The sequence below is a fragment of the Schistocerca cancellata genome, chromosome 5 (genome assembly GCF_023864275.1).
Source record: "Schistocerca cancellata isolate TAMUIC-IGC-003103 chromosome 5, iqSchCanc2.1, whole genome shotgun sequence".
NCBI lineage: Eukaryota > Metazoa > Arthropoda > Insecta > Orthoptera > Acrididae > Schistocerca > Schistocerca cancellata.
The window spans coordinates 382,382,607-382,395,567 of record NC_064630.1 but is presented as its reverse complement, the minus strand read 5'-3'; the positions used below and the strand labels follow the sequence as shown (position 1 = coordinate 382,395,567).

Below are 12,961 nucleotides of genomic sequence, written 5' to 3'. Positions count from 1 at the left end.
TTAGGGAAGGATGAAGAAGGAAATCAGCTGTGCCCTTTCAAGTGAACCATCCCAGAATTTGCCTGAAGCAAATTATCATGGAAAATCTAAATCAGGATGGCCAATGCGGGTTTGAACCATCACCTTCCAAATGTGAGTCTAGTGTGCTAACCACTGCACCACCTCACTCAGTAATGTGGGAAGAATTCTCAGCAATGTGCCTGATGGCATCCTCAACAGTGTAACTGAGGCAGTCATCCTTGCTGTTCTTAGCCCCCCCTCCTCCCCCTCCCCCTATCTATAATATATTATACACTTCCTGGCAGATTAAAACTTCGTGCCAGATTGGGACTCAAACTTCATTTGAGCCTGGGTCTGGCTCACAGTTTTAATCAACCAGGATGTTTCAAATCGGTAAAGGCTAAGTTTCAAATCAGTTAACACTCCAATGCAAACTGAAAATTCATTCTGGATTTCATTACCTTGCTTACTAAGAACTTTCCTCATAGAGCATAAATCACAAGTGACTTCAAGTCTCCCTGCAGTTGACTTAAAATTCAGGGCAGGTCATTAAATTACAGGAGTTTTTATAACTTCCATGTAAACATGCGTTGATTAAAATATTTTTTATGGCACCGACAGTAAACCCTTAATTTGATGCCACAAACATGTTGACATGTTGGAGAAGTATGCATCTGCACAGTAGGGCACAAAATATGTTCATATCTTCGATGATGTGCACTATACAGAAACAATCATGTTGTATGTTTATGGGGTCATAGGGTGTGGATCTGTTTGAAAGTTGCAGGAAAAGAATATGAATCAGTGGAAAGATTATATACTGAAAGATACACTGCCGATGATGAACAGATGAATGGAATACATGTGTATGTGTGAAACTGAAACAGTAAAAGAGCAGAACAGCAGATTGACTTGCAAATCATTGATGTTGATGAATTGATGCTGGATTCAATTTGAACTGTTGATCTGCACACTATCCTACCCATCATAACCTTGGTTATAGGACAGTCCATAACCAATGGATAACAATGTAGCAGTCAATGGATCAAAGAATGTGCAGCAAACAGGTTCTCAGGAGCACACGGAGTATTAAGCTCATGATGGAGAAGCTTTCCTTGAACAAATGTAGCAGGAGATATGTCCATGGTGCACCATTACTAAACAGAGAGCAAGAGATATGTAACAAAGTAGAAGCGTCCATCATCTGCACTCAGGCAACAATTCAAGACACAGGCATTTACTGGTTGCCAAAGGTTACATATTGGTTCACTTCCAGAACAAGAACAACTATAACTAAGGCTTGCCCAAGCAACATATTATTAGCACTGTTGATGTTATGAAACAGAAATTCCAGGATATTCTCTCACAGGGAGTAGGTGTTTGCAACTTGCAAAACAGCATGGCCTCATATGTATCACATTCTGCTCATAACAATTTGTCGCCTTACTTGTAAAAAATTAATAATTTTATGTAAACTATACAAAAACAATAATTGTATAAATAATATGAATATAGTAGAAAGAAACATTCCACATGGGAAAAATATATTAAAAAATGCTGTGACTTACCAAACAAGAAAGCGCTGGTAGATAGACACAATAAAAAACACACAAACACACACACAAATTTCAAGCTTTCGCAACCCATGGTTGTTTCACCAGGAAAGAGGGAAGGAGAGGGAAAGACGAAAGAGTGTGGGTTTTAAGGGAGAGGTTAAGGAGTCATTCCAATCCCAGGAGCGGAAAGACTTACCTTAGGGGGAAAAAGGGACAGGTATACAATCGCACACAAACACATATCCATCCGCACATATACAGACATAAGCAGACATACGTAAAGGCAAAGAGTTTGGGCAGATATATATTGATATGTTCTGGAACTACAAAATTGTGAAGTTCATATGTTCTGACTTTTTTCAGTATATAAAACATTCTTTATTCCTTGCAAATATACTAAAATCAAATGTGTTCAGCTGTGAACTTCAAATAAACAGAGTTTAATGATTAATTTAGTTGATTTTAGCAGAATTTTAAGAAATAAACATCTCCTTCTTGTGTTTATGCATAATTATCTGTACAACAATTGGATTTCTATTGCCACAAATGAATTTGAGAAGTGAGCCTAACCTGCCTTCATGTAATTCTCACTTTCACTTCGAACAACAATGTTTTGACATAAAACAAAAGTGTTATGATTCTCTAACCATAATATGTGGCATATAACAAATATGCCAGTTATTAAGTTTAAAAGAAGATCGTTATCTGAGTATTTCAAAATTAACATTACGAAATATTTTTAAGCATTATTATCCTGTCACCAATTTAGGGTCAAAATCTTTTATACTTACATGTATGCAGGGTATGTTGGCAAACCATAATATCCTCTTGCTATTCCATGTCCTTCTGAAGACATTGTTAAATAATCACAGATGTATCTATACTCACTTTCGGAGTTACTCTTTCCTACATCAAACACTTCGGGGCAAGTTTTTATTAATTTTACAATAACTTTTCTTATAAATCTTGCTACTAGAAGTGCCATGACAACTAGATATCTGTTTCCACAGCTGTGAACAAAAAGAATGCCATACTTGTAAACTATTAACAACAAATGCATTACAAAGCTGACAGATTTGGTACTTTTTATAAAACAGTGCACATACCTCAGCTGCTATTCCTTACAAGTTGGAAAGGGATTCATACTGTTGTCATAATAAAGAAAATGAATACAGTAGGAGAAGCAAACAAATAGAATCACAAGATTTGCTGTAACTGTTTAGAATTAAATGTTTATTTATAAGTCCAAAATATACTGAAAAATGTGATAGACATAGATTTTAGTGATGATGAAGTTAAAATGGTAAATCTCTAAGTCTGCTTACTACTAAGCCAAAGATATAAAAAAAAAATTATAACTGCAAAAAATGTCCAGTACACATACAATATAAACAGTGAGTTACTTATTATCAAGAGAAAGCTTTTCAGAGTTCACTGAGTGTAAATTAATATATGCATTGACTATTTAACTTCGTATGCTATTGGTTGGCCTGTTGGCACATTTACATTTACATCTACATCTATGCTCTGAACACCCCTCCGAAGCACAGTAGATTCAACCCACTGCACCAGTTACTAGAGTTTCTTCCTGTAACACTCATGTATAGAGCACAGGAAGGATTATTGTTTAAATGCCTCTATACCTACTGTAATTAATCTAATCTTATCCTCCTAACACCTATGGGAGAAATACATAGGGGTTTTTAGTATATTCCTTATGTCATCACATAAAGATGGCTCATGAAACTTTATAAGTGCGCTTTTATTGGGGTAGTTTACTTCTAATCTTCAAGGGTCTGCCAATTCCCTCTTCAGCATCTGTGTGACACTCTCCCATGGATCAAAGAAGCCTGTGATCATTTGTGCTGCCCTTCTCTGTGTATGTTCAATAACCCATGCTAGTCATATTTGGTTTAGGTCCCATACACTTGAGCAGTATTCTAGGATAGGTGGCACAAGTGATCTGCAAGCAATCTCCTTCCATAGACTGATTGCATCTTTCCAGTATTCTGCCAATAAACTGAAGTCTATGAGCTGCTTTACCCACAACTGAGCCTTTTAGATCATCCAATTTTATATCCCTACACAGTGTTACACCCAGGTATTTGTACGAGTTGGCTGTGACTCATTGATATTATAGTAATAGAGTACTCGCTGATATTGTAATCATTGCCTAATAAGTTTTTTTTTTTTTCATTTTGTGAAGTGCATAGTTTATCATTTCTGAACATTTAAAGCAAGTTGCCAACCTTTGCAGGTATCTTACCAAGATCTGACAATATTTATGCAGCTTCTTTCAGGCAGTACTTCACTGCATCATCTGCAAAAAGTCTGAGGTTACTATCAACAGTCTCTGCAAGATCATTAATATAAAACATGAACAGCAACAGTCTGAACACACTTCCCTGGAGCATACCTGCAGTTACTTCCACATCTGGTGATGACCCTCAATCCAAGATAACATGCTGCGTACTCCTTACCAAAAAATCCTTAATCCAGTCTCAAATTTCACATGATACCCCATTCCAGCAAACTGTTGTTGATAAGCATAGATGTGGTACTGAGTCAAATGCTTTTGAAATCAAGAAACATTGCTTCTACCTGACTGCCTTGATCCAAAGCTTTTAGTACATGATGTGAGGAAAGTGTGATTTGGGTTCCAAGTGATTGGCATTTTTTGAATCCATGCTGGTTGGCACGAAGGAGATCATTCTGTTCAAAGTATTTCATTATGTTTGAACTCAGAATAAGTTCTAAGATTCTACAACAAATTGACATCCAGGATATTAGACAGTAGTTTTGTGGATCACTTCTACCACCCTTCTTGTAAATAGTTGGAACCTGCAGTTTCTTCCAGTTACTGGGCACAGTTTTTTGTTTGAGGGATCTACAATAGATTACAACTAAAAGAGAGGCTAATTCATCTGCAGACTCAGTATAGAATCTCATATGGTTTCCATCAGGCACTGGAGCTTTTTTCAGTTTTAATTATTTCAGCTGTTTCTCAACAGCACTGATACTAACATCTATTTCACTCATCTTTTCAGTGGTAGGAGGATTAAATTGGAGCAGTTCTCCTTGGTTTTCCTTTGTAAACGAACATTTTAAAATGGAGTTATGCATTTCCACTTTTGCTTTGCTATCCTCTGTTTCAGTTTATGTCTCATCTGTGAGTGGCTGGCCACTACCTCTGGTGACACTAACAGTCTTTACATATGACATGAATTTTTGGGATTTTGTGAAAAACAGAATTCTGCTATGGTAGTCACTGAAGGCTTCACACATTGCTCTCTTGACAGCCAAATGTGTTTCATTTAGCATCCCTCTATCTATATCCTCATGGTTTCATTTAGCATCTCTGTATCTATATCCTTACGGTTTATTTCATACCTATTATACCTATGATGCAAAGGTCTCTGTTTCTTTAGAAGTTTCTTTAGTGACATTATACCATGGAGGGTTGCTCCCAATATGAATTGTTCTACTGGGTAAATATTTATCCGGTGTATGGTCAACTATTATTTTAAACTTGAGTCATATCTCCTGTGTGTGTTCCTGTCCTGCGCTAAGAGTTTCAAGTCCCTCACTGTGATATGACACTACTGCTTTTCTGTCTAGTTTACTGAGCATATTTGTCCACCTACCTGTCTTAGTTGTTCTTTGTACTTTGGTAATAACTGCTGCCAAAACCACGTCATGGTCAGTGATACAAGTTTCCAAGTGGGCATCCTCGAAGAGGTCAGGTCTGTTTGTTGCCATTAGATGTACTATATTTTCATCAAAAATGGGTTCTGAATCTAATGCTCTCTGTAGTGTTCAGACAAGGCATATAGTAATGTTTCACAGGATTTCAAAACTAACAAAACTTTAATTTTCCCAATTGATTTTTGGGTGATTATAGTCTCCACCAATGACTACAGTATGATTGGGGAACTTGAGTTCAAGTGAACTGAAGTTTTTCTTTAAGGCTATCAGTTACAACAGGGTGTAATTCTGTGGTTGTAGAGAGTTACAATTACAATTTTTTGACCATCCTTGATACTGAGTCTTGCCAAATGATTTTTCATGCTGTTTCAATTTCTATGTTGGTGGGTTTGAGTGCCTTGTCTTTTGTAACAAATATGCCACCTCCATTTCCCATTGCCTATATTTTCAATATATACTTAAATTTTCCCCAGTAGTACTTCAAATTCTGGCCCTTTGTTGTGAATGCTGTAGCAGTTAACTACTAATTACTAGGATTTTCATATTCTCACCTATGGGGGGCATTCCTTTGGATCTTACATTGATACTTCTGGGTCTCCTAAAGCTATCATTGTGTGGACTGGATGGAGAGTCACCTAATCTTAAAAACACTTGTGTGTACCCCACACACTATCAGCTACTAGGGTAGCAGCCTCTGATATGTAGTGCACACCTGACCCATTTAAGGGGTATCTACAGTTCTCAGCCCTATGGCACAAACCCAGGAAGTTGTAGCCTAGCTTGTCACAGAACCTCCAAAGTCACACATGCCAGTGTATCAATTGCATTTATCAACAAATGCTTCAGACTTCAATGGCCAAGTGAACACTATCATTGACATTATGAATTCCAAAAATTTAGTATTTATGAATTATTCTCATTAGAATATGTTGTACAGTGATGGCAACATGCAATTTAGAGGCTACTAGAATCACCGAATTTTACATAATTCCATTGTATTCCAAGCAGATATTAAATGTGACAAGTTGGGGCACCAATGGATACAGCATGCAATCTCAGCTCATTAATGGGCAATGTAAACTGCAATGACATCAGAAGATATCAGTATCAAGACAAGACCAAGATGGCATCATGTATAGTTGTATGTGTTGATGAAGTGAACAGAAGCTGCAGTGAAGTGGTGAAAAAGGAATTTTGTAGTGATTGTAACAGGGAATTTAGGAAGCTAAATTGAACATTTAATAAGTCTACAGTTCATAATGGATGCATTAAGACATGAAAAATCCCACCTAACAAATGAAAATTCCATGCAAAAACTACAGACACCATGAGTTCCTGACCTTCAAACAAGTAGGCTTAAACTGCAAGACTGGAAACAAGCAAGTGCTGTAAAAGCAAGAAAGGTATCAATCACGGCAAATGAACAGAAGTTTGCTAATAAACACAGGTATAGTATACTCTCAATAAGTGGTCACAGCAATGGCAGTAAATTTACAGAACTTGATACCGAGCATAGTAAATGTAATTTTGAAAGAAACACAATGAAAAACACAAAAATAAGATACAACACCAGATCATCAGTAAATAAAGTGTAATGAACCTCTGAAAACTACCATAATGAAGTGTAATGAGCTCCCAAAAACTGATGAAAAAAAGACAAGTTAATAAGGAAAACAGGAGAAGTTCAGAATGTGAACATAATCATGGCAGTGCAGTCAGTGACTCCTTCAACAAACTCCATAATTCTGGTACTCTGAAACACACACAAAAGTGCAGTGTGTTTTTACTCTCAGATAGCTATGGAAGAAATCTATCTGAAATCCTAAATGGCTCAAACGTCTCCAAGTGAGCAGTGTTGTGACAGCCGGCACGAAAACAAAAAATATAGTACAAGATGCTGACTTGAAAGGTAAAATGCTGTGTAGCAACGATTTTATAGTTTGTGTAAGTGGTGCGAATGATGTGGGAAGCAATAAAGCTCATGTTTGCATTGAAGCTCTGAAGAATTTCCTTGAAGAAAATATGCAGAAAAACATGATTGTCACTACTCTACCACATCAGCATGATCTGACCTATAACTAATGTGTAAACAAAGAAATAAGAAAAACAAATATTAGAATCAAGGCACTGTTCAAATCCTAGATATAGAAAAGTTGGATAGAGGTCGACACACTAACCACGGATTGCAGTTGAATTATGCTGGTAAACATTACATTATTTGTGTGAAAAATTAAATCAAATAATAAAAGAAAGGATCGAACTGAAAAGCCTTATGTATAAAAACAGTTCATTCATAAGTGAAAGCAGTCCTGCAGAAACTTTTTAAGAGTAAAATAGCCTTCACTATGCGTATGTGAAGGCAAAGTACCTGACAACAAAATTATAAATGACAATAAACTCAAAATAATATCACAAAATGTCCAATATATTACCAACAAAATTGAACAAACTGACAAATTTCCTAGTGATAGTACACCTCATATTTATCTTGTGAATGAATTAGGGTGCAAAACTGAAGAAAGTGTAGCATTCATCATGATTTTCTTGGACCTTTGTCCCACTTCAACGTAGGGTCAGCCCTGTCACTATGGATTAGATAATGTTAGTGTCAGAGGGTGGCCAGATGCCCCTCCTGTCACCATCCCCTACCCCCTGGGACGGAAGTAGTGTACCCCAGCTGTCTCCATCTAGTGTAAGCCATGAGATAATGTGGACTTTTTTTTTTCCCCAAATGTCTGCGAGTCGTGTAACTGAGGCGGGTCATGGAGACCAGCCCAGTATTCAGCTAGGGGGATGTGGAAAACCGCCTAAAAACCACATCCAGGATGTCCAGCACATCAGCCCTCGCCATTAATCCCTTGGGCAGATTCGGTCCGGGACCAGTACGTCTACCCAAGTCCAGAAAGCAGCGCATTAGCGCTCTCGGCTAACGTGGTGGGTGAAGAAATGTGTGTAGCATTAATTTAAGTAATTATAAAACTTTTAGTGTGTATTATAGAAAGCAACATAAAGGTGATGGTGTTGGTATTTATGTCAAAAATAATGATCAGTGTGAAAAAATTGACTGGGTTGATAAATTAGCATGTGAAATGGCATTTGAAATAGCTGCAATAAGAATAAAGGTCAGAAATAGCCATTTAATAATAGTTAGCCTGTACAGATCCCCTAACAGTATTATGGAAGAATACTTTTGTCATTTAGAGGAACTTGTTGATAAACAGTCATCTCATAAAAAACAGACTATAATAGTAGGCGATGTGAACATTGACTCCTTAACTAATGGTATTAATTATCTTAGATATATTGATATGTTACAGTCTTATAATTACACACATGTGAATTCATAACCAACAAGAATACAATGTGACTCTCAGACATGTACTGACCACGTTATTATATACTTAAGCAAGGAAAACCTTGTGTTTAGAACTGTTGAGATCCACATTTCAGATCTTAGTGCATTAGTGCTAGAGCTTCATAAAAACAAAGAAATAGTATCTCATGGGGACATATTTACCTATAAAGGAAAGCTAGACTATCATACATTAAACGAAACCCTGGTACCTGTAAACTGGAATCAGGTAGGCCCACATGAAACAGAAGATATTAATGGAAATGGGACAAATTTTATACAACATTAACCTATTGTCTTAATCAATTGGTAGATCACATTCCTGCCCCTTGGCTCTTATAATTGCCATCTGGTTTTTGTACAAATTGTACATTGTGTTTTGCTGCCTGTATTTTACCCCTGCCACCTTCAGAATTTGAAAGAGAATATTCCAGACAACAGTGTCAAAAGCTTTCTCTAAGTCTACATATGCCTTAAATGTAGGTTTGCCATTCCTTAACCTATCTTCTAGGATAAGTTATAGGGCAGTATGTGTTGCAACATTTCTACAGAATCCAAACTGATCTTCCCTAAGGTTGGCTTCTACCAGTTTTTCCATTTGTCTGCATTTAAGGGAAGCACTTAAGGCATTAAAAGCACAGATGTATGCAGAACAGATGTGGCAATCCAGCAGTATTAGCAAAACAGCGTGGATTATTGTAAAAAAAGAAAGCAGGGGAAGTTACAGTATAGTGTGCAATAACATAATAACAAGAGGCAATGAAAAATTGTTGAATGACCAAAGAAAGTATGTGAGATATTCATAGAACAATTTAGTAAGATGAGTAGGGAGGATATTATTGACCCACCACAGATGTTAAATCCCAGTAATGTCAGTAATTCATTCTTCCTGAGGTGTGTTACAGATTTCGAAATCCTGAAAACCATTTCCAACTTAAAAGTAAATACATCCAGTGACTGGAATGACATCTCAGCCAAATTTCTGAGAGAATGCAGTAATGAATTAATAAAGCCACAGCAACATTTAATAAACAGCTCTTTCAGCCATGTGTTGTTTCCTGACTTGTTAAAAGTCACTAAAATAAGACTGGTGCACAAAAAGGGAATAACTACTGATGTGCAAAATTATAGGCCTATTTCATTGACATCAATACTCAGTAAGTTGTTGGAAAGGCTACTTCCTGATCAACTTGAGTCATTTTTCTGCAAGTACATTCTACTAAAAAACTCTCAGGATGGTTTCAGGAAGGACAGTTTTACAATAACAGCTGTAGCTACATTTTTTCAAGCAGTACTGCGTAAACTTGATGATAGAAACAAAGTTATTGGCATCTTTTTAGACCTATCCAAGGCCATTGACTCTGTAAATCATTCTATCCTTCTATATAAATTAGAGAGTCAGAGGAGTGGCATTAGACTTGTTAAGATCATACCACGCTGACAGGAGACAATATGTTAAGCTGTATCATACAACTGGGGGACATACACAAACAGTAAAATCATTTTATAAAATTCTTATCTGTGGAGTCCCTCAGGGAAGCAATATTGGGCATTTTTTGTTTATTGTGTACATCAATGATACAATAATTCCACAAAATTCAAACCTAATGAATTATGCCGACGATACCTTCTTCATAAGCTAGGAATCTGTGAAACAGATAGCAGTGCAAAATAATACAGAGAACATTGGTCTCTTCACAGAATATCTCACCAAAAACAGGTTGACACTAAATAAGGACAAGACAATTCTGATGGAGTTTCTGCTAAATTATAAACCAAGAAAAATGGATACTGAGCCAGAGTATTCAGTTGAAACAATCGATAAACATAAATTCCTGGGTATTATAGTAGATGAACGTCTTATATGGAAGGAGCACATCAGCTATATGTGTAAAAAAAAATCTCCTCTAACACCTGCCTGCTAAAACACGTCATGTCTTAACACAAATCTGTTTTGGAATCGTAGACTCCCACCTACAATATGGTATAGAGATATGGGGTGGGGCACTGATGGTATACATGGATAGGGCTTTCAGGGCCCAAAAATATCAATTAAGATAATGGCTAATACTAGTAAACTTCAGTCCTGTAGATAATACTTCATTATGTATAACATACTAACAGTATATTTATTAATATGTTCTCAAGACTACACTGTTTGCAAAAGAAAATATGGAACATAGTATAATCAATAGTGAAATTCGTAATTATAATACAAGAAAAAGAGAGGATTACCACATAAAATTTAGTAATAAAAGAGCAACAGATCACAGTCCATTTTCTGCTGGAAGACATTTTTATAACAGACTGCCAAATAATATGAAACTGTTGAATGGAAACTTATTTAAGACAAAATAAAGCAACTGTTAATTGCTAAATGTTTGTAGTCCATCAAGGTTTTTTAATGATGTGTATAATTTATCTTTATTTCTAAACGGTTATTAATGTTCATTTGTTTATAAATAGACTGTGTCCATGACTGTAAAAGTTATTATGAACGAATAAACCATTTATTTATTATTTATCACGGCTAGACATAGCCTTGTAACTGGGTTGTTCTATTAATTGCTGCATTAAAGAGAATTTTAAAGAAATCCTCAACTCACTAATACATATGTTTCCGAATCATGCTGCCATCATTGGAGGAGACACAAACTATCCAGGAAATTGATACAGTTACAGTTTTGCAAGTGGAGGGCTTCACAAGAAATCCTACAAAACAATGGTAATGCCTCCTCTGGAGAGTACACAGAACAAAAATCTTGGAAAGCCACTTAAGGTGGACGTATGTTACATCAGTTAACGAATGGACCTGATCTCTCTGGGAAAGTCAACATTGAAGTTAGTATCAGTAACTTGTAGGAAAAATAATTACCAAAGCATAAAGAACAATAAAACACAGGCAACAGTACCAGACCTTAAGGATGAAATTAAAAATTTAAAGAAATGATTATTGTGAGCTTGACTGTTTTAGTAATTGATAAAACATGTAATTGTAGGGAGGAGCATGAAGAGGGTTTATAGCTCAAGTACACAAGAATAACTAACCAAGCAATGAAGAGATATATAATCAGTATAACAGTTCACGATGGGACGGATCTAGCAGAATCATATCAAAAGACCTCTCACAGAACATAAATAAAATTTTGGTCATATCTAAAGGCTGTCAGCAAACCCGAAGTAAGTGTCCAGAAGCTGACAGAAGATACAAGCACTGAAATTATGAGTAGAAAAGGAAAAGCAGAAATGGTGAAATCTGTTCTCAAATTTTCCCTTATAAAAGAGCTCTAGGAGTGCTGCCCCAGCTTAATTCTTGCAACACTGCAAAGATGAGTGATAGAGATGTTGCTGTCAGTGCTATTGAGAAACACTTAACATCGCTAGAACTGAACAAAGGCCCAGGTCTCAATGAAATCTTTGTCAGGTTCCATACAGAATTTGTAGCTAATTTCATCTCTTTTTTTAGCCATAATATCCTGTAGATTCCTTGAACAAAATACTTTACTCAGTGGTTGGAACAAAGGACACATGACACTTGTCTACAAGAAAGGCAGCAGAAGTGACCCTCGGAATTACCATCCAATTTCACTGATATCCATCTGTTGTAGACATTGGTCTCGTGTAACCCAATTTGCACTTTTCTCACATGATGTCTTGAAAGATATGGATCATGGGAGTCAGGTGGATGTGGTGTGTCTAAGCTTCCAAACAGCTTGTGACTCAGTAACACACTAATGCTAATTAAAATAACTATGATCATATGGGGTGACAAATGAAATCTGTCACTGGACGGAGGGTTTCTTGGTAGGGAGAATACAGCATGTTATCTATGATCAGCATGTGTAGAAGCAATTACAAGTGTGCCCCAAGTAAGCATTTGTACAACATCAGGAAGGTATAGAATTAAAACGAGTACCTATGGATGAGAAACAGAATAACCAATCAGATATAAATAAACCCGTCTCCCATAAGTCCAACCCCTCGTCCAAGTCGTGGGAGATGGGCAACGGCACAAAGTAGGGGACTGCCTATAGGGGCGATGTACAGCGGGGACTTCATGTGCCCCAGGACCGCTACGGTAGCTGAGAAGGCTCTATGGGAACCCTGAAACGTGACGGCTAACGGGGCTCTGGTGAAGCTGCGATAGGCCTAGCAAGCCAGTAGTGGATAAATCAACTGCTTTTAAAAAGGGAACATGCCTCGGATCGCGGAACGGATCTAAAGGAAACCGACCAAGCAATGGAAAAGGATTACGAGATGGTTTACGACTGGGCACCTTAAACGTAAGGACTCTAACTGGGAAGTTAGAAGAAATTGTAGAAATGATGGAAAGGAGGAAATTGGACAT

General features: G+C 36.9%; 1 protein-coding gene across 3 annotated transcripts in view; it reads right to left on the bottom strand.

The window, feature by feature from the left end:
- LOC126188068 (uncharacterized) overlaps nucleotides 1-12,961 on the bottom strand; it is a 91,765-nt gene that overhangs the window by 41,737 nt on the left and 37,067 nt on the right. For all 3 annotated transcript variants that reach the window (XM_049929514.1, XM_049929513.1, XM_049929515.1), the window contains one exon: nucleotides 2,348-2,566. In XM_049929514.1, coding sequence (XP_049785471.1) covers nucleotides 2,348-2,541 — 194 coding nt within the window. In that variant the 5' untranslated portion in view covers nucleotides 2,542-2,566. The remainder of the gene's footprint in view (nucleotides 1-2,347; nucleotides 2,567-12,961) is intronic.